This window comes from Tauraco erythrolophus, chromosome 2 (genome assembly GCF_009769465.1).
Source record: "Tauraco erythrolophus isolate bTauEry1 chromosome 2, bTauEry1.pri, whole genome shotgun sequence".
Classification (NCBI taxonomy): Eukaryota; Metazoa; Chordata; class Aves; order Musophagiformes; family Musophagidae; genus Tauraco; species Tauraco erythrolophus.
Window position 1 is genome coordinate 130,802,249 of NC_141466.1, and position 22,583 is coordinate 130,824,831.

Genomic DNA, 22,583 nt, shown 5'->3' on the forward strand with positions numbered 1-22,583 from the left:
TCAGTGCTTCTAAAGGCGGTGTGTGGAAGTGACGATGCGGCGGCAGCGTTTCAGTAGCCAGGATACCAAACAGCAGTATTCGGGGAACGCGGACAACGCGGCTCCTCTGAAAGACCCCTGTGCAGAACCTCTACCAGTTGCCAAGGTAGTCTCTTGTAGTGCATACAGACACCCCGTCGTCAGCTGGGAAGTCACTGCGGACACAGTCCGTTCTTCCTCTCTCATCGGCAGTTCAAACTCCTTCTCTTCAGAGAGAGGACTTGCTCAGGGCCTTTCACATCGGTCCCTTATACTGATTTCCTGACAAATGTTGTCTAATTCCAGGGCACGACCCTGCAGCATCTCCAAGTTTCCTCCACACAACCTAAAGGGAGGGATGGAAAGAGATCTCATTATCACCAGTTCAGCTGTACTGGCCTTCATACAGGCATGCATCTGGAAACACCACGCGTTCACTAAGCAGACCATGCAGCACAAGTAAAGACAGAGGGGAGGGACACACAACAGGAGAAGAGAATATTTCTCAAGGGATACGACATTCCTTCTGAACACGGAAAGCACATGCTTCTAGGTAAAAATGATTAAAAACAGAGACAAATGAACTAGCACGTGCATCACCAGGATATTCTGCGCTTCAGATACAAGACTGAGGACATTTACAAGCCTCAAATGAAACTTTCTTCAACTATTTCCTAAACCACATCTCTTGTAGAATGCAACTGAGAAGCACGAAGCTCAGTCCAGAGGAGTCTAACTGTTTCTAGTTTAAAAAGCACAGAACAGTTCTCCTCTTTTTCAAATAATTTACCTGTACTCTCGAAATCGAGCAAGGCATTACAAGTGTTCGGTTTATTTCATTTGTTCTTCCTTGAGATCAGAGGAATTGTGCATGTAGTCACTGTTCTACATATGCTTGTATGTTTTGTTGAACCAGAGCAAAATCTACAATTTCGTAGAAGTTAGCAATTTTTTTCTTAGCTTAGACTCTAGGTTATAAAAGTTTCCTTCCTCATACTCACACCTACTCCCATTCATGATTGCATAGCATCCATGTTACAATTATGGAGTTAAAAATGCAGAGAAGTTATACCAAAAAAAACCTTAGGGAAGTATTTTATAATGATTTATAAAAAGTTTGACTGATTATAAGCAGAAGAATCAGCAGCTTGTGTCGTATCACCAGACATCTCCTCCAGGGGACACCAGAAACAAGTGGTGGTTACCACCATACTGTGTATTGCAACTGAAGATTATTTCTGTCTAATAATAATCAACTAAAGTGTAACTGCTACTGAACCACACATTAATCTTTGGAGGAACAGCAATATGACTGTCGAGAAAGGCAAAACCAGTTTCCCATTGTCATTTTTTATTATCTGTATTTTAACAGAGTCTAAAGCCCAGGAGCGACCAGAGATTGCATTAACTGCAACTGAATAAACACAAAGCAGATGGATCCTGGGAAGCTATCGCCCTGAAAAGACACCACCAGCCCCGGTTCCTACAGCTGATGAGCAAAGGCAGAACAAGCCCAAGGTCCTACAGTTATTCTGCGTAAGAGATGGGAAAACAATCCAGTTTCTCTGAGCCTTTGCTGAAGAAAACCTAAGTATAGGCATGAAAAACAGAACTACTCCAAGATTGGAAGCAATAAGACTAGTGTTACTACACAGGGTCAAACAAATTAAAGTCCTTCAAAGAGAACTGTCTCTAATACCAATGGGTGGGCACAACCCAAACCCTGCAAACTCTTCATAAGACCAGAATCTCGTAGACTGAAATCAGAAGGAAAATGGGTGGAATCATGTTATCATCATAAAACACGCATGCATTTTAGCTGTTTGCTGTGTTGTGAAACACCGTGCCATGGAGAAAGCACAAAAATGGGTTTTCAGTAAACCTTCCACACCAGCTGTCTATGGCTGAGCCATCAGAAACGGGGGAGGGCTGGATTTGATGAGACGGGCCATCTCTTTCCAATATTTGGTTGCTGATGTTCCTAATTTCATATTATCAAGACCTCTTGGATAACTTTTGCGAGAAGGCACATTGTACCTACAATTTCAACAATTTTTCTGGTAAATAAACATTGGACAATATTTACCAAGCAGCTAATGCTGACACAATAATAAACTAAAAGGTGAAACTTCCCAAAGTCCTTTATTTCCAGCTGAACAAATGACCCCTGATTGCTAGGGACAAATGCATACAAGACAGCCCTGGAAAACCAACATCCTAAGCAGAACTGACAAGGGGGGGTCAAAGGGAATATTCCTGGTGTTTTTGTAGGTGGGAAAAGGAGAAATCGTTATCAGCAACCACTTTTGCTTGTGCATACAGTGCAACAGATACCTGGGTCTCAAAGGCATCACAGTAATTTTATTTGCCTCCTTTTCAGAAACACGGGATCATATAGGCTAAATTCCTTCAGATTTATCAGGAAACTCTCCTTTTGTGCTGGCATACGTACAGTTCTTTGCCCAGTCATGATAGTTGTACATACTGCTGCCTTCTGGGCACATATTTGTTTGGCCCTCTGCATTGCAAGTGCATTTTGGATTTTATATAGGGTTTTCTTTCAATGCTGACTTGTCACTAGCAGCACTAATGGAATTACTTTGCATTTACAAGCACTCAGAAAATGTAATACTTAAGCATTCCTGAATGTGTTTTAAATAGTCATGACAGAGTAAAAAGCCTATTGCCAAAAGCTTCACTCAAAATTTCAGCAGAAACCTTGACTGAATAAAAAACAGCTACGAGGTTCATGATGAAGTCATGGTGATTCATTTTTAGCTTACTTCCAATGTACAGGAGCGAAAGGATGGAGAAATCTTCTCCCCGGAAGCCAGGCAGAAACCTGCACCCTCAGAGTGGTCAGGGAGCCGGCTGTGGCAGCGCTCGAGGCCCGTGGTACTTCACATGGAGAACGAAACACTTGAGATCTCTGGGCTCCCTGACCCCTCTTGCCCAGCTACCCCACAAATCCCATATGACATATCCCATCTTCCCTTTGGCTCCAAGCCCGAGTGAGTGTGCTGCAGCCTTGTGAACAAAACTCCTCAGTAGCCTGAGGAAAATAATGAAGAACACCCTTCTAGACTTAATCCAAACATTCCTGTGCTTTGGAGTTACCTCCATGCTCACTAATACATGATAAGCTACCTCTAAACCTGCTGCTACATTCTCCTAGGACATTGCAAGTACATAAACACAAAGCAAAACCAGTCCCAAATACTTTGTTGATGAGGGGGTACCAATACCATATGCACATCCTGAGGAGAGAATTCCCACATCCATTATCTTAATAAAATATCAGCGTGATCGCATAACACCATAAAGTTCCTACAACGTGAATTATACATCCAAATTGCATTGTGGTACCAATCAAGGCTATGCACCAAAATTATAGAGCCCAAAATGAAACTTCCATTCATTCCAGTGTTTTCAGAGGCAAAACGATGCCGTGGCAAACATTTCACATAAAACACCCACAGTGCATAAAGCTGGAGCAAAACACTGAGCGACAAACTGGAAGGAACTGTAATGAGAATGTAAAAAAAAAAGAAATGTTACAATTAGTTTCTCACAAATCCACTGTACTTTTAACATGGACTAGACGAATATAAGAAAAAGTAAAACCAGAAAGGAAATATGCCACTATTTTAAAAGTATAATAATATATCAATAGTCAAATCAGACATAGATTATAAAAGTCAGAAGAAAAAGTAGTGTTTCAGTGCCAGCAGCAGAACTTTGAATGGCTGGGAACAAAGAGACAAGGCAGAACACAAGTACACATTTGGGATTTACAAAAATGAATTGATAATGTCAAATTTAGTATATTAGCATTTTAGAAGTGGCACTACTTACATCACGAGAACTTTTACGGATTACTGTTGAATATGCATTAGCTAGAAACTGCTTTTTTATCCATAAATTGCAAAGTGGTAGCGTAGGCAGGAAAATACCTACGTGCCATTGTACAGATGGGGAAACTGAGGCTGCCAGATTTCATCACACTTGCCAGATTTTATTCTTGTGAAGGATAAATTCAGGTCAGCTGAGTCATTCGGTACTTTATCCCAGATATATTATCATACATAGATTTTTCTGATCGATACTAACCAACATGTCAAAATTACAGTGTTCCTAATAAAACAGTAATTGCATTACAGAAACAGTAATTGACTTAATTTCCATATAAAATCTTCAAGGGCATATTGTCAGCACTTAAACCAAAACACTTTGCATCTTCAGGTCTTTCCAGGCTTGCTAAGGTAGTGGGGTAAGAGTCTTTAACAGCCTGCTGATTTATATTTTCCTGAGCTTCCAAAACAAGGATATGTTTAAAAAAAAAAGGGTATTTTATGTTACAAATTTTTGGTATGCAGACACAAATAAGAGCAGTAGTATATATAAGCTTTCATGGGTCCTCCTCAGTATGGGCATACATATATAACTGGCCAATTGCATTTACAGATAACTCGACTGACTCCAGGGCTCTGGATTTCGGGGCAGGAGGGATCATTAAATCTTCTTGCCTGACCTCCTGGGTACCACAGAACACTTACTTTTCTGCAGCAGCTCCTACACTTAGCCTCAGACTTTGTCTTCGATGAAAGCACACCTCAATTTAATTTGCAGATGGCATAGTGGAGTTTCCAGGAGGTGACACACAACTCAGGACAGGAAAACCTGAAGCACGCTTCGCAGGTAAGCCTGTGCCCTTGGTTATTCAGGCAGTCAGACTAGATAACCATCATCATTCCATAATCCATAAACGTAAACCCTGGTCCGCAAGACAAACCTACGTGGCACGTGCACACCTCCGTGCACAAGCGTGCGGTTTGGCCACATACGACTTGCAAAAAGAAACGACCACATCCTGCCATATGAAGCAGCGACGTATAGATCCCTGGTGGCACCACTCGCCCATAGGGAACAACCCCGCAGGCACTGGCGGGGTGGGGAGGATCGCCGAGGCCCAGGCAGGGCGACACGCACGTGGCAGTTTCTTCTTTCCACCACTCTGCACGGCGGAACGGGTCATGGAGGAGCCTTTATCAGACCAGCTGCATGGCAAAGCTCTTCTCTCTCTTTCACACTGTCTCCCCCAGCAGGAGATTCACAGGCAATTTATTGTTTTAAAAAGTCTCCTCGTTACTCAGGGAAAAAACAGCTCTATTTTTAGCAATGACCTCACTCTGTTTTCTTACGGATCTGTCCCTTCAAAATCCATTCCTGCTCTTTATATTTCTTGCTGTGCAGAAGGGGATTGCGCTAACAACCAGGTTTTGTTAACAAGGACTATTTCTTTTTTTGCAGGAACTCCAAATTGCCAGATTTGTAAAGAAAAGCAGGCTCCTTCCTTTGGCTTGTTCTTCCTCCTGCATCTGATTCTGCTCAGTGATGTAAGCGGGAGCTCTGCAGAAAAATGCCAGAAAGGCAGGATCAAACCCATCTGCTTCACTCTGGGAAACAGCAGGGTCTCCTCCGTGGCTGGGGACGGGGAAGGTTGGGCAGTGTGTCTAGCTGACAGCTCACTTTCCATTCCGAATACAACAGTATCATTTATATCTATTTCTGCCTGCCGCAACACCTCCTAGTAAACTAAAAGCTGAGCTTTCACATCATATTGCACTAAATTCTGTGTATTTCTTATCAATCCATTTCAGCAACCAAGGCATCAGCCATTGTTCAAACATTCCACTTATGCCAACCAGCTATTACAGGCTGTCAAAAGCACATCGTCAAACGTTCCGTTCATGGGTATTTTAAGAGAACTACAAAAGGCTTTTTTCGATAATTAGGCATGATCTCTTGACAAAATTGCTTGGCATAGCTGTATTTTCTTCCATAACACATGGAAGATGCACACTGGACCTTGAGCTGAACTGGGCACTCCTCAGCAGCCGGGCACGGCGGTTTGTCACACCTCTCCTGCCCGAGGGCAAGCCCAGCGTGGCAGAGTGCTGCTGACGGGGACGTGGTCCGGGTGGCCGCTAGAAGGGGACTTGTAATTGTGTGCATGGGGAGAGGGGCTCAAGCACTCTGCTGCTGCTTCCCCCGTTGGGAAGCCAGAAAAACAGGGGAGGCGGCTGCGGTGAAGCCCTGCACCCGGGTTTTATGTTACAGGAAAGGATTTGATGGCTGTAATTTGTGCGCTGTTCACTTGCATAAACCTATTTCCTCAGGCTTGAGAGAGGAGAAGTCAATGTCACCCAGCCACGTGGAAGATAATCACTCTGCATAAACTCAGATGTCCAGGCAAGTCGACAGCACTACTGAGCTCCTACTGTGCACTGTGCATCTCCACAAAACTCAAAACCAGAGCAAACGTCTACAAAAGTCCTTTCCGGGTCTCTCCTGAAGGAGTGCAAACCTAAACCCCCCAAGTGTCCAGGATGTCCCTGCAACATCTGCATGGGTGGAGAATTACATCCACTTACCCGAGAGTTTTAGAGCAGTTTAGCTAACGAGGGAAGTCGAGGAGAGAAGATGTGCACAAAGCACCAGAAAACAATCACATCGGAGCCAGCATTAGGGGACAGGAATACGGGGTCCCTGCCCCTCTGCTCAGCTCACCATCAGTTTTTAATCCTCTCCTGAGGAGCATGGACACAGCTGGGTGGTGGGACAGTGAACTCAACCACTTGTTGAATCAGATGACCTGATAAACCATTGCATCTTGTAACAGCTTTCTGAATTTCATTAATTGCAACAGTTGGACACAGGTAAGAACAGGCGAATTTGCCCCTCTGGTTGCTTGTGTCAGTTGCTGTTTACCAACACAACACAACGCAGGTCTCTGCAATCCAACCCTGACTTCAGAGTAAATCACATCTGCTCTCAAGGAAGTTTCAACACTGACCTTGGGATCACGATGCATGGTCTTCAGCACAAAGTTCTGCTATTTTTGTTATGATTATACCATGCGTATTGGCTTTATCTTTGCATTTAAGAATTTTTCTTTCTGCATGGGTTACAGGAATCCGTTATATTCCACTGGAGAACAAATATTACATCCCAGATGAAGTAGAAAAACTTCCTTATTCAGCAAAACACCACTTTCAGCTTCAAAGTGTACAAGTGTGAGTAATTTGGAGAGCAGCTACAGCTGGCATCACCTCCATTGTAAGGGCTGGATTCCTGCCCCAAGAAACACACAGTCCACAGATGCGATGAGTGACACACAGAAAAACAATCCCACTCATGACAGTAACATCCCAGTGGTGTCCACAGGAATGTTGCCAGGACAATACGACACGTGTTGAGTAGCAGACATGACGTTTTGCATGGACTGTACCGGAGGAGCGTTACCTTCAGAGCATTTACCACTGAGTCAGACTGCTGAGAGGCTGAGCCATGTCCACTGACGCTAGCTGGCTCGTTTGCAGAGCAGTAACTCCCCTCCGCCCCTCCTGGCATCCTAATGGGATCCTTTGCAAAAAATTAAAAACTATTTAATAAAGAAAAGGGTTGGTAACTAATTAAAACAGATGTCAATTATCTATTGTTCTTTTTAAAAAGGCTGAGAAGCACTGAAAGCACGTTTTACTCCAAAGTCCCCCTCCTTCTGTGCCACTGGAACCAAGATCCACGTGAGGCAGCTCGGGTGCTACTGCTGAGTGTCATCCAAACACTCTGGCCCTCAAGAGCATCTATCTGGAAAATCAGGACATAGCAATAAAATTTCTTACATATGTACGTTGCCTCAGAAAAGTGCTGCGAGGTTCAGAGAGATGATTTCAACTCCAGAGGAAAGTTTTGAGAACATCTACTTTTATCCCAATAATTCTGGAGGTTGTTCCTTCAACAAAACTCTCATTTTCAGACATTGCTGCAAGGTTTGCAACACAAGCTCAGTCACAGCCAACCAGGGAAGGAGCCAGGAGCTCCGGGCTGCCAGCTCACTCCTTCCCTGTCTCCAGCTGCTCTGGTGCAAGGGCATGTCCCCCTGCTTGCCTGCAACATGTCAATTGATACCCAACAGTGACAACCTCAGGGGCTTCTGCCTCCCAGAGAACACCTGGAAGGGTTCTTCAGGACACTGCCAAACAAATGCAAGCTACCCAAACTCTTGCAGCTCAGTCACCTCAAACTTTGCAGGGTGTAAAGCATCTCCTGGAGCAACTGCAGTGCCAAGGTAACTTGAGCAAGCAGCCTGCTTTGGAGGAGTGCTAAAAATACCCCTGCTGCATTCATGGACATCAATGCGATAGCTGCAGCGACAGAGACGGTCCGAGTAGATGCTTTCAACCTGATCTGCTCTTCACTGTCATTCTTAATGCAGAATTTTGTTTGAAAAAAATGAGAAATATAAAGAAGAAAAAACATTTCAAAGATTGTGAGATGAAAAGTTCCTTTCTTACAGAGTAAGAAACACTGTAGGAAACACTAAGAAATAACGTAGCAGTAATTCCTGCTGGAATGTGTGGGAAATGCATTTCTGAAGGAAAGGTAATGACAGTGGAAAGAGCCTCTGATCACAATCAGTGCCCCCATGTGCACTAATTTGCCCCGCTGAGCAAGCGCACAGCACGTTGCGGTCTTTTTGGGGGTGTCTACAACCTAAACAATAGGGAAGATGAAGGTGTGTGTGGGAGGAAAAGGGCACAGAGAGATGACACGAGGCTGAACTTCACAGATCCAGCCTGCCTGACTACGTTTCACTGAAAAGCACCCCAGTCCAAAGCAAGTTTATGTGCCACGCACGACTTTGTGGGGATACGCCCAGGCCTTGGCAACCAACGCTGCGTTGCCCATGGCCGTGCCAAAGGAGCACATGGCAGAGAGAATCCTTGCAATTCCTGAACATGTTACGCCCGATCCTCGCGATCGTCTGCACACAGGCTGCAGGACTGAACCTCACATATTCAAAAAACCCTAAAAACAATTAAAAAAACCCCAAAGAGAATGCTGCATCCGCTAAGCCCACGGAAAAGGTACCTTGAGTCTAAATATGAAACCTCGTTTGGCACATGAACTCTCTTCCAGTGCCACCCTCCTGCCAAGCAATGGTGGGCATTAAAGGGTCTCCTCACCAGGCTGCCAATACTGGCACACACTCAGGGCAGCGCGCGGCGTATCGTCCTACAACTCACCGCGGCTATTACCAATTTGCTGTGATGTATGGAGGGAGGTTTAGGACTTATTTTGCTTTGGGAAGGATTTATAGATCTGTTGGTGACTGGGCTGGCTTAATGCTATTCTTTGGGAAAGGAAATGAAAGAGGAAGGAAAAGGGGTAATAAAGCAGATTGGAATGATTCAGGTTTAGGATAAATTTCCTCAGTCAGCTTTGGGTTTTTACAAATCAGACTATTCTGGTTCTTTACTGACTCCAGGGCCAGCAAAGATTTTGGTCAGTTTTGAACAGTGAAATAGAAATATTGCTACTAAAAGGCTGGGAAAATTAGTACAGATCATACATCTAAAGCCTCCTGAAAATGGTATATCCAAAAGTCCTGCAAATTGTGCTGCTGTCAGAGCTCAGGCCTTCCTCCAGGCAGCCGTCCTCCACAGCCTTTTCTGTGCCACATGCAGCACTTTTCTGTCTCGCCTTCACGAGAACGTTGTGAACACGCTGCTTTAAGCAGACAGCACTCTCAGCACATGTTGGTAGGAGACTGAAAATTAGTATTTCCCCTGTGGACATCCTTCTCCCTCCTCCCTCTGTCCTTGAGAAGAGACATAAGCTTTTCTTAAAAAGCAAGGCAGGTTTTGCAGCCCTGAAGGCTCATCCTCCAGCTCAGGGACTCTTCATCTCAGGTGAGGCCTCACCAGAGAGGCAGCACAGCTTCAGCCTTCGTTGGAGGAAGCTTATTCCAGCAGATGATGGGGATGGGACCAGCCTGAATGTGGGTCTCCTGATGCTCGGCAAGTCCTGCGAGCCTGAAGACGCTTCAGCACTACTGACTGTATGATGAGTTTCTGAGGCAGTGGAGCAAAACAAGAGGAAAAGGCACTCTGCCAAAGTGGCGGTGTCTGAAAACGAGGTGCTTTGGGGGACTAAAAAAGTGTGCTTTTCAGACCTGTCATCACCACCGCCGCTTGTCGGGGGGGAGCACGGCAATGTTGAACCTTCCACCAACACTGGACTCGAGTTTCCTTGTACTGAGACTCTTCTCTGTCACTGCCCAACCCAGGTTACAACTGGATCCTGAGCAGGACATTGAGGGTGGGAGGAGAAATCCTTTTCCCTTCCTCCTCTTCTCTAGCTCCACACTCAGCATTTGCATTCAGCCACTCAAAGCGGGCATCCCATGTGTCCACAGGTTTTGGACAGATCTTTCATTTATTATCCAGTAACAAAGTCATGGAAATGGAACCAAATCAGAGGGATGAAGTTGTGGCTCCACAGTGCTGAAATCTGTATCAATTTTAAATATCTTGAGTAATTTTGAATAAACATCAACATCTGAGAAAGAATTGGGTTTTTTGCTCATTCTACACTAACTATCCCTACTGCTCCTGTCCAGCCCTTGCACCCAAGCTGAAGCATGGTTTGCATGCTGTCTCCTCCAAGCCTAACATGTACTGTGCATGGACTATACCACTGCAGAAAGCACCTTGTCTGAAGCAGGTAAAAACCACATAACATCGCCTGCATGTTTGGCCATAAAGATAGTAGAGGGAACTGCAATCACTAAGCATGCAGATCCATTTTCTGTTGCAAGTAAACCTACAAAACATCTAATGCCGACATGCGACTCTAGTGAATAGAAAGCACAGAAAATCTGACTCAATCCTGTAATACTACATAACAAAAATTAGATGAATGGAAATTGAGCATCCCCCTCACACTGACTGCAAAATGTTAAGGATACTCAGGCCGTTATCCCATAGTGCCAGAGGCAAACCCTGCACTGTACTCTGTCATGGTCAGAATAAAGACCCCTGTGTAGAACAGGATACTCTTTGATGGAGAGAGCTATTATGAGCCTTTCTACTTGAGCCAGAAGAAAACATCTTTTTTTCAGTCCCTACTGCTGATAAGGACAGCCATGAATGAAAACCACTGTAGTGCAAAGCAGACTACACAGCTCAAGCCAGTGGCAGTTGATCTGCCGGCCTCTCTGGAGGAAGCACGCCGCTTGCTGCCTGACTCGCAGCCTCCCCACGGCACACAGGGATAGCCAAGGAGGAAAAAACACGGTCCATCTCTGCCCCAAGGACACTTGTAGTCACCTCACCAAAGCTGCTGAGAGAACACGATTTTCCTGTCCACTGAGCACTGCTCTGTTCACTCACCATCGGAGACCCACCTCAGCCAAAGCACAAGACCTCCTTCTCCAGCTGCCTTTTATCCCAGAGGTTTCCAGGGAAGTATATCCTTCCTGCTGGGTAACTGCCATGCCAGTTCAATCACTACCTGATCTTCAAAGCTTCTTTCTGATTTCCCCAGCCCTCAATTTCCCCGTTAGCTCAAAGTAAAACACAGGCTGTGTTTGCCAGCTTGTTTCAAACAGGCAAGAGAAAGGAAAAACACAAAGCAATAAGCTGCAGTCTGTTGCTCTGCTGGATTAATAACGCACTAAACAAACCTGCAAAAATTTTTTAGGGAACATTCCTGTCGATTAAAATACATGACTTCAAAATGCTGCAGTTATTCACCATAATTCCTGCTCTCAAAGACCTCAGCGGAAACCTCTGCTTCTGCATATTGCTGCCAAAATCCAGGCATCCTCGTAGCGTATTTGAAGCACACTCAGATTTCCGAGTTGCCAAAACCATTGCTGGCTGCACACCTTCAGAAACACTCATCTTCCGCAGGCCCTTCATAAATCTCTTTTGCTAATGAACCTGTATGAGAAAAAGGCTTTGGGCTGCAGCACCTTTAAATCTTGAAGGCATAAAGACCACCACTGTATAAAATCTGGAAGATTCAGTGGACTCTACTAGAAACTCATGAGTACAAAGTAACTCCAGACTTTCAGAAATTACTCTGGGGAAAAAAATAAGTAACTCTGTCCTTCTCTCTGAACTACAACTCTTTTTGCACACTAAGTTCTTCTTGTATCTGTATCTTGGTAACATCAAGCCACAAGCTCTTGCCGTTCAGCTTGCCCATGCCAACCAAGTCGGAAGTGCTATGTTCAGGACACCCCGAGACAAAGACTCTGGTCAGAACCTCAGTTGTTGTAAACTGAAGTCGCTCCATTAATGATCTTTTAATATAAACTGAGGATGAGAGCGCATGAAAGAAAGGGTGGGTGGACGCTGTTGATTTACTTTCAGCAAATATTTGATGACATGATTAGGTAACTCGGGTTTGTTCAATGGGTTTTAATTACATTTTGGTTGAAGAATTCCCTATTCTTCTACACGCTATGGAAGGGAGAAGACAAACAGTGTCGGACTGTGACTGACAGATTTTACAAAAAAAAACGACTAACCAAACAGCTCCCATCTTCTAATTAGATTTATAACTAAAGCCATGCCATGCAGGGGAAAAATAAAAACCACAGATGTCAGCAAAAAGGTTTTTGAATAGTTGGAAAGGACTTGAAATAAAATGTGATAATCTAATGAAAGGAGGAAGAAAGAGGGAAATGGAAAGTGTTGGAAGCACTTAAAAATAAACTGGTGTGTGCCTAAGGATTACGCCTGCCATTTCACACTTAAACATACCAGGACTGGAAAAGGCTAGCAAGGATGCAAAAACCAAAAAAACTTCCTGAAGCAACAGTGGAAATGAGAGAGAGAAAAAAAAAGAGATGGCAAAAGTCTTGTAAAGGAAAGAATGGGGAAACTGAGGCAGAAAAGCCCACGTGAGAGGGCGCAGAGGGCTCTGGTTCAGCCCTGCACCACACCTGCCCCATGGTTTTGGTGCTGCACGCTGTGGGAAGCCGGGAGGTCAGCTCCCTGCATCCAGCCCCCGGCCCCACTGACCCGCGCGGTTTGTTCACTCGGGAAGCGCATCCTGGCCATACTTCCTCTCCCCTTCTTTAAAACATAAAGCTAAACCATAAGGACAAAGACTTGGAAGGGGGAAATGTCTGACAATTCTCTGCCTCTTGCTCCCTCCTCCCGTGAAACAAACGAAAACCGAAGCAATTTGAACTGGTGGCTTGCCAAGTGTTTCTTCTGCAAATGCATTCGCTGTCATTATATGACAGACGTCCGCATTTCCATAACATTGCAGCTCAGCTTATCAGCCCTGAAATACTACCCCTATGAAAATTCAGGGATATCTCCAGTTAATTGACACGTGGATGCCAGATCCCCATCTCACTTCTCCCAGCATAAAGACACAGACAGCAGTTGCCCCCCACACCAAGGCTGGGAGGACACTTCTGTTTTCAGTTATCTGAAGTTACTCACGACATAACAGATCTGTCACAGCTCAGGAAGCTGTAACTGAAATCCAAACCCATTGTTTGGTCCCTACATATTTTCTTAATTATTGCTGAGTATCTTCATTGCAATACGCACGGACGCTATCTTCTGGCTAGAGCACTGGCCATACTACCACGTATTTTGGTTTTTTTTTTTTTAATGTTAGGGGTAAAACTCGAGCCACAGCGATGCCGTACACACTTTGAGGCAGCAGAAGGCAGTGGCACTGCCAGAGTCCACGTGCTGCGAAGAGCTTTCCTGCCCCCGCTGGGAACCACACTGGCCTGAAATCCATCCAGCAAACCAGAAATGTTCTCACTCAGGTCCTGTTGCCTCTACGCACTGCGGTCACGCACCCTTACCAACTTGAGCGGTTGAGAAGCACCAGCGCCCGCTGCACGCCCCTTGTCCCGGGCCCAGCGGCACAGTTTGGCATTCTCAACAGAAGACCCAGCTGCATACCATAAATCTTGGGAAGTATCTGTTTCCTTGCACAAAAATCCTATCTGTGGCCAGAAAATGAAAGGGTCTGGATCGTGTCTTGTTACATGCTATCTGAGAGAAGGGAAAAAACATCAACAACAACAAAGGAACAGCTAATTACAGCAAACCTACAACCCTTCCGTGGCTTCTTACAACTCTTAAGCCCACTACTATGCTATGAACCACCACCAGGAAGAGACACTAACAGGCATAAGTGAATATGTGCATTTTTATACCTTTTCTATCAGCTGATCAAACTAAAACATCGACTCAGTGGTGGTACTGCATCTCCTCCGACAAAGCAGCCCTTCAGTACAGCAGACTGAACTCAAACCCAGATTCCATTTGAACAGCGATGGCAGCACTTAAAACCATTTTCTCTGGAAATGCTCTTGCCACTAAATATTAATAAAACCTTTACATTAGAGGTCTGTGAGGTTCTGAAAAGAAAACTAATATGTATGGTGGGAGACAAGCAAAGCAAAACGAATTGGAAAAGAACAACACCTAAGTGATAGATGGAAGGAGTGATTTATCTGAAGAGGGAGTCAACAAATGTGCCGGTGCATTCTCACGAGTGACACACAAGCAGAAAAGGGGGAAACGCAAGGATATTGAAAGCAGAGGGGAAAAAGAAGAAAACCCTCCCAGGGCTCCAGTACGCAGTCAATGAGGTGCTGCACAAAAAGCAAAAGGCACTCTCTGACCGAAGCACTGGCGAAATTTTAAGGCACGACACTGTAATTGAGGAAGAGCTGTGCCAGAAACCTTCATCAGTTGTGGAGCTCATCGTATATTTTCAGCTGATTTGTCAAAAGCACTCAGTTTGGCTTAATGCCCAACAAACTCCCATTCCTCCCATTAAATGGAATCGAACCAGTGCCAGGAGCTTATATATTTCCATCCCGTGTCCTTGTCTTTGTGACGGGGCCTGATGGCTGCTGACAGCACGTTCAGGGCGTTACTCACAGGAACAACAAATCCCCCAAAATGAACTCATGCAAACGCAATGCCAAGGTAATTGCGTGCCAAGTCAGAATAAGCTTGGTGTCTACATTTCTTCCCTCTCCCCAAAGCAATGACTTTCTTCAGGAGGAAAGGTGAGTAAGATATGCCGAGAAACGTGAACCCTTGTCACTCCTTATTTCTTACAATAAAGTATCCAGAGATAGAAGGAGATTTTTCAGAACTCTGCTGCAGATCCTTATGCCAAGAAAACCAAACATAAGACAAACTTTGACCTGTGTATTTAAAAACAAAAAGCAGTTTGCAGGCTTGCTCACCTAGTTCTTCCCCTTCCAAACCCCACAATCAACATATTTCATTTCGATTACTTTTCTAACAGCTATGGGCTCAAGTGCTATTTTCACAAGCACTATCTTCTGGTTTTGGAACCCCATCCAATGCATTTTCAATGAACTCAACATCCACAATGTGGGTGTTCCAGTCTTTGGCAAGATCTGGCAATGCATTTCATGGATGTCCACCTGAGTGCCTCAAACCCAGACAAATAAAACATATGTCCACTTCTAAAGACTTTGCCCACAGAGAACGTTCTGCACAATTTATCCTCTAGTGTTGTTCCAGACCCAAGACAAACCACAACGGTATTTTTCAGGCAGATTTGTTAACATTTGCCCTGAACACCGCTCTTGACAAGAAAATTACATTCTTTATCACTGAAGATCAACCTTTGTCTTTCCTAGTGAAGACACTTCAATGGGCAGACATTTAACCATTCTTGCTTTCCTTCTTCTCCAGATCAAAAAATCTGGGTATAGAGAAGTTATATAAATTGCTCAAGGTCACTTAACAAGCCAAGAGCTAACTAAGAGCTGTAAAGGCCTTTCCAACTATCTTATCATAGGTGAGGAAAAAAAACACCACACTTCACTTAAAATCTGCCTTGAGAAAGGAAATTGTTAACCTGAAGCTGAGATCTTCTAGCTAATCTTGCCTTATACAAATGAATAAATCAGAGCCAGTAGATTTTAATTCTTGTTACATTTCAATGCTATCTTGGATTTTACACTCAAGTAACAGTACTACGTTCAAGAAAAAGCACTTTTCTTCCTCAGACCAATGTCTTCATTTAAACTAGTGTTTGATTTAAACAAAATGCAACATCTTTTTTCTTCCAGTGGGCAACTTCATTTGGAGACTTTATGGATTTTCCTAAGGATTACTTAACAAAATATAACAGAAATATGTGCTGGTTTGTATGTGTATACATAAAAAAATACAAGTGTTTTTGATTCAGTCTTAATGAACTTCGAATTTTTTCATTCTTAAAAACATATTGGGAAAACCTTCAACTTCATATTTGCTTATTTACTCAATTTAATTTGTCTTGCATTTACATATCTAATATATTCCTTAAAATATTAAAAACAATATAACCCAATTATTATTACTTAAACCATTTGCATTTTTAAAGCAAAATATTTTGGTTAACTATAAAAAGTACTCAATATCTTAATAACAAGACGCTCTTGGAATAAAACCAGAATGTAAAGGGTCAGCTCACTGTGATTTTCAACCCTCAAATTGATTAACTAGATGCACCAGCTTCCAGTGAATTTTTCTTAGCAAAGTATCAACATCTGCAAAGGAGAAAAATGAATGACAGCATTGTCATAGTCTTAAATAAATACCCCACTCAATCACGAGCAAGATGAACAAACAGATGCGAGTGACTCTGATTATCCGAATGATCAGCCTGAGTGTTCCAATGGAATAACGTCAAACGAGAAGTCATACTGGTTTTATCTCAAGCACGAGGACCCGAGCGTTGCTGTCTAGCTGCCGGCTACTGTTCCCACCAACAGAAGTCACCCACCTGGGGCAGCATGCGATTTTCCTCCTCCAGCTGTCTTACTCTTGCCTCCAGCTGCCTAACATAGGACAAGGTTGATTCTAAAAAATCAAAAAGAAAAAAAACTCATATTATCCACAGAGATCTGCTTGTGTTTACTAGTGTCAGAGCCCATGCGATATTCTGACTGGTGCTCAGAGCAGATTGCCTCTCTCAAACGTCCATTCAACATTCATCTCTGCTCCTCTCAAGGGCAGTGCAAATAACGCCGATGCTAGAATTAACCTAATTCCTCATTGCTTGTGATTCTGAACTGCTGCACTCTAAAGGTGGTCCCTTCTCAGACACACGGTATCTCACAGAAAGGCACCACAGACTTGAGTGCTTCCAACCCAGCCCCCAAGCTCTGTGACCTTGCACTGTATTTCAGAAATACCCCACGAGAGTAACGTGTTATCCCACCAAGTCACCACTGAAAAGCCCAGAAAGAGAAGACAGTCTTCTGCAGGAAGACACAGTAAAAGTGGGGTCCTCCACCATGGTGCCCATGCAGCCTGCCCCCACGAGCCATGGTCTCGCCAGCAGGGAATACAGTAGGTTGTCAGTACGAAGGTTCAACCCTAAGCCACTGCTAGGGACGTGCTGTCAGGGCTTGAGCCTGGGCTAGAAACCAGATGTGTGTCCCAGGGCGCTGAGAGGGTTTGGAGTCTGGTTGCTAGCACGACAGCCTGGGGCACAGCACTGCTCACGGCAAGTGCTCCTCACCCCACGCGCTCCAGGGCACTACAGTACTAGGACATGTTCTCACAGCGTGGCCTTGCTATGCGGTCTTGACTGAAGAGCACAGTCCTGCCCGCTCTATTCACAAGTGACCTCGCTGACCCTCGTAAGATAATTTGGTTGATTATGGAGAATATGAGTCACTCCCAGTCTGCTCTGTTCCCAAGAACTTTATGTAAGAAGAGCAGATCCATGATCCATCCCTAAAAGCATCCAAGAACTTGATCATCCTGCATTTCTTGGGTCACATAGAATTTCTGCTATTGAAGTCCTGTATCTGAGAGAAGTACATGCCTGAGAAAGTAGCACTCAGCTGTGAGAGAAAGGATATCTTCTCAATCCTGAAACACTGCTGTGACTCTCGTACCTCCTTGTATATAGATGAAAGTCCACCATGTACCCACTCCTGCCTCGATGATCCACTCAACTTTCTCTGCGATGTCAATTTGTACTCATCCTACCACATAACTAGTAAAATGATCTCTTTGATGATTAATAGTACGGAATCCACAGGGTTCGGGACAGTACTGTCAGTTGATATAACTCTGCAAAGCTGCACCAACGACAGAGCTGTTCACTGGTTTAAACTGACAGATGAATTCGTGCACCAGTTCCCTCCGATCCTTCATCACCATGTCAGCCTGCCCATAAAATAAAGGTGATGGGAAACGAGGTGTCACTTACTGCTCTGACGAGACCGCGATAGGTTAAGATATGCACGCACGGATAGTGCACGGGAATTTACGCAACACCAAGTAATTTGTCAAAAATGATTAATACACAGCAAGGCACTGGATTAAAAATAGCATTGTACAATAAAAGGGAAGAGGTAATGTGAGGTTCTGCGCACTCTGCTGCATAAGGATTTTCATAGCTAGTGATGGGTGCATCTCTGGAGAGTCACTAAGCCTAGCTCAGATGAGCACTTAGAAGATGAACAGCTTATTCAATTAACTGTATACGACAGGGTCCCTCCCATCAAATCAGCCTCCTTCCCAGCAGCAGCACTTTGGGGAGGAGCTGCAGAAGCTCCCTCACTATTACGGCCATTAGCATAGGCAATAGCTCCCAGCACACCTTATCTCTTCTCTCTGTTGTTTTATACAGAAGATGGTTTCTGTGGAGCCATCTTTCTGGAAGGACTGAAGCAGGCGCTTTCTCTGGCACTAGCCATCTCTAAACTCACCGGTTACAAGTCCACTGCTATGCTAGTTTGGGCTCAGGTCTGACTTCCCAGCTGTGCCCACCAGCCCACTTCATGCAAGCTCTCTCCTGGATTCTCTTCAACTCTGGATCTTTTCTAATTTTCTGCTTTACCATTTATTAGCTCTTCGCATGGCATATAGCTCTTGGAAAAGTTTGCTTCTCGGTCGTACTTCCTCACTTACATGTTGGGAGTCCAGAGTCTCTGCTGCTTCAAATCACACAACTCTGCTGTCGGTTCACAACTTCCCAATACCAGTTCATACCAGCTGAGGATTTGGTCTGAAATCTCTGCGCCTGTTAACCCTTCTAAAGTGTGAAAACAGTTACTTACATCTCCTTTTGCAATCTGATTAAAACAGAAAATTAGGTCATCTAGCAAAGGCTTGTAGCAAATCCTTACTTATGTGAGCCTTCTTGACAGAGAGACTAGACGCATATATATTTCAGTATCTGTTAATATATTTATGCTGTGATGTTATGAGCTTAGAGGAAAAAATGAGCAGAAAAGCCAGTCAAGGATATAAGAGATGGAGGAACTTAAAATACACAAAGTGAAACACAGACACCAGCGACACCAATAACAAACTTTAAAAAAAAAAAAAGTTGCATCTTCAAGGTATTTATGAGAAGGACTCTATGAACCATCTATTCTTAATCAGCCTGAAGACCAGCAAATCTTAAAACACCATCCAGAAAATGGCTACCTGACACCACTCCCATTGTCATTCCAGGCAAATTTTCACCAGGCAATTAAGCAATTTAAACTGAAGCAGAATGCACGGATGATAGTAAAGCTTCAGCTCCAGTATCTGAGCTGAAAACAAATGTCTCCCAAAGGGAAAGCAGTACAGAAACTTAGCATCACTTCCATAACATGACAGTTGTCTCGTAATAAAGCATTTAATAAGATGCTACAATGTGTCAGGCAATCACTGCTCTGAAACAGAACCTGCGCAAACAAGATGATCCCTAGCTGATGTCATCAGTCATAAAACCTGTTTGTGCTTCATCTTTCCCCAAACAGATTTACCTAACACTGCTCATTTTCACAGAGATGCAAGCACACAGAAAAGCCCTCCCTTATTTGCAGAATCTCAAACTTGAGTTGCAGACTGCTTATAAACTCCCGAACGCGAATCTGCTGAGCTTCCCCTGCTCAGAGCACAACCAGGGGAAAACAGCAGCTGCATTAACACCGTAAAAGCTCAACTACTACGTTGTGGGTAACAGCACAGAAACTGTTAACTACGCTGAGGTCAAACGCATACGTAAATAAGAACTGACAAATAATTAATTTGGGCTCACACACAAACAGGATCTCACCACAAAGACGACACTGCAGTAGCCAAACTACCAGTTTCATCACCTGTGGGCTTCTTGGTTACACTATTCCCACCCCTTCCCATCTTCCCTCACTAGGTACTTCGACCCGAGCATCAGTTTTCAATAATTCCCATTCTCTGGAATTGATTCCTACAAAACAAGCCTCCCTGCTTGAGCTTCCCGTGCTCTTAGCATGACTGAGAGTGTGATCATTGTGTGATGCTGCATTCCAGGGTTGAAACTAAAATTCTTTCTAAATTATTAGAGAGACAGTAATATCTTGCTTTTAGGGAAATTCAGTTACAATCCACCCTTTCTCCACATCTGTCACTCCAACATGTTATTAGAGAACATCAATATTTATGTAGCTGATCTCTTTTTCTTTGACATCCACACTCTTGAAGCTAGTAGGTATTTTTGGGTAGTGTCAAACTTTATCAGACACTTACGTTGCTGCCAAAGGCATGTTTGTGCCTTGGCTTTATCCATTCTTGTGTGACTGCACCCGATCTTGCTCTCTCAAGTAGTTCCTAATGTTCCTTAAGCTAGATTATCCTCTGCTATTTTAGAATGGTTGAGGACATCACATTAAATTCTGATACTTTCCTTTTTTTACTTGGGCTTGGGTTTTTTGCAGAGACTAGAGGTTTACAACTCACAGGCAACTGTGGAATTGCATGGGAGAACTTTTCAAAGACTGAGGTCCTCTACCCAGCTGTTAGCTCCCTGCAAAGCAAATAGATCAGAACCCCACAGAAAGCAAAAACTCAAGGGTTCAACCTACACTTCTACTTGTTGAAATGAGCCTGAGTAACAAGTACAATGTAGCAGGTGGAAGGGGCTTTACCTCATGACCAGAGGAGTATTTGAGGCGAAGACTGGGAGATGCAACACCTCTAGTGCTGATACGAACTCAGAAAGTAACATTACTTTCTGAGTGCTTTAACTCAACAACTAAAATTCAATTTTTCTGCATTTAAAAAAAAAACCAATGATTCTAAATTGTAATAGTTGTATGTAAAAATTGAGCCCAGGGATTCCGCAGACCTCCTTTTGACTAACTTTAAAGGAGAAACCCATCAATGCAGACAATGCTACCTGCTTCATGGAAGTTAAAAAAAAAAATGTATAGGATCTTTTAACTTTGAAGAAAACTGATAATACAGCGAATGAGCGAAGCAGACATCCCACAGGAAGCTGAAAAAATCCTCCAAGCTGAAAATATTTAGAAGGCTGGAGGTATTAGGAGAAAAGAGTAATACTGTTTGCCTTCATCCCTAGCCACCAACTTATGGCCAGCATGAAGAAAAGATGCTATGCTGGACAGAGGCTGCTCTGGAGCAGCAGCAGCCGGTCCTCACATCCTCACGGCCAGAAAATGGAAAACCACTATTTCCTGAGAGTCTGAACATCTCCTCAGTTCTGATAATGTCAACGTTTGCTGCTTCCACTGGCTCAGCTCTGCCTGGCATTCACGTTCCTAAAGGAGGTCACCAGAATCTGGAGAGCTGTCACATCCCAATCCGTGTATTTTAAACGGTATAAATGAGGGAAACTGCCAACAATTTACCACAGCGAAGAATTTAGCGTGTTAGGCATAGTGATGCTTTGATGTATGGCAACGAAGGTCCCGGTAAGGTATATCCAGCTTCACCAGGTGAAGTCATTTGTCACGCTGCTCTTCCTGCACTGCGTTGGCAGGAATTTAAGAACTGCATATCGAATCGGGTTTTGGTCACTCACACCCGCACCCAGCATCCCGCGCTGAAAACTAAATAATCTGTAAATAAACAGAAGATGAAAAACAAGTCTGTGCAAGGGCTGTTTTAAACCCTCCTGTAATTAACTGACAGCTCCACACGTTTCTGAAGGGCTTTCCGTGCTAACTGGGGAGCAGATTCAATGACACACAAAGTATCTCCCTGTCCTGTAATTCCTAGTCATCTGATTTAATTACTTCAATATTAATATTCATGACTACGACATGTTATTGCTGCAATCCATCCTCTTTCAGCTGCCTCGTTTGAACACAAGAAAAAAACCAAATCGCACTGTTCGTGTAAATCCAACACAGATTCACACCACCCGCACCCCTGAACTGGTGAAGCTGCTCAGTGGTCACACTGGCAGCGTCCAGCCTCCCAGCAGCAGGATTCGACGACCTCCGAAGGTCGTTTTTAGCCCTGTCTTGTGCGATTTTGTTACGGCTGCACATCTTACATAACGCTCCTATTGAATCCCCCTGTAACGCAGCAACGTTCAGACTAGTGCAATCGTGTAGGCAAAGATGTTTGCCGAAGGTGCCGTTTTATTAAGCTCACCAGAATGTTTAGGAGCTGTTTACCACTAAGGCACACATTCCCGGGAAGTTTTGGGGCAGCGAACGCCGCAGCATTAGCACTAAGATAGGGTTTGCATTTCTCGATATTGCTGTTCTCTGAAATTCTCCCAGCCCAAGCTGAGATTTCTTGTGATTACGGATCCAGCACTTCTTGACTTCTCCCTGTAATTAAAAATATAATTACCTAAGCTTAGCCAGTTCACTGAATATTTCAAAACTGAATCCTAGCGAAGGGAAAAGCGTACATATGCTAATTCAAACATCCAGAAGGCAATGTTACCCCTGCCACTTA

General features: G+C 44.0%; 1 protein-coding gene across 2 annotated transcripts in view; it reads right to left on the bottom strand.

Moving 5' to 3' along the window:
- Positions 1-274: 274 nt before the first annotated feature.
- Positions 275-22,583, bottom strand: part of CCDC85A (coiled-coil domain containing 85A) — a 78,739-nt gene continuing 56,430 nt past the window's right edge. The window contains exons 3-5 of one of the 2 annotated variants that reach the window (XM_086631137.1): positions 16,666-16,742; positions 7,324-7,443; positions 275-364 (exon numbers count right to left, since the gene is read on the bottom strand). In XM_086631137.1, the coding sequence (XP_086487263.1) occupies positions 275-364; positions 7,324-7,443; positions 16,666-16,742 (287 nt within the window). The remainder of the gene's footprint in view (positions 365-7,323; positions 7,444-16,665; positions 16,743-22,583) is intronic. The other variant, XM_086631139.1, reaches the window with a different exon arrangement.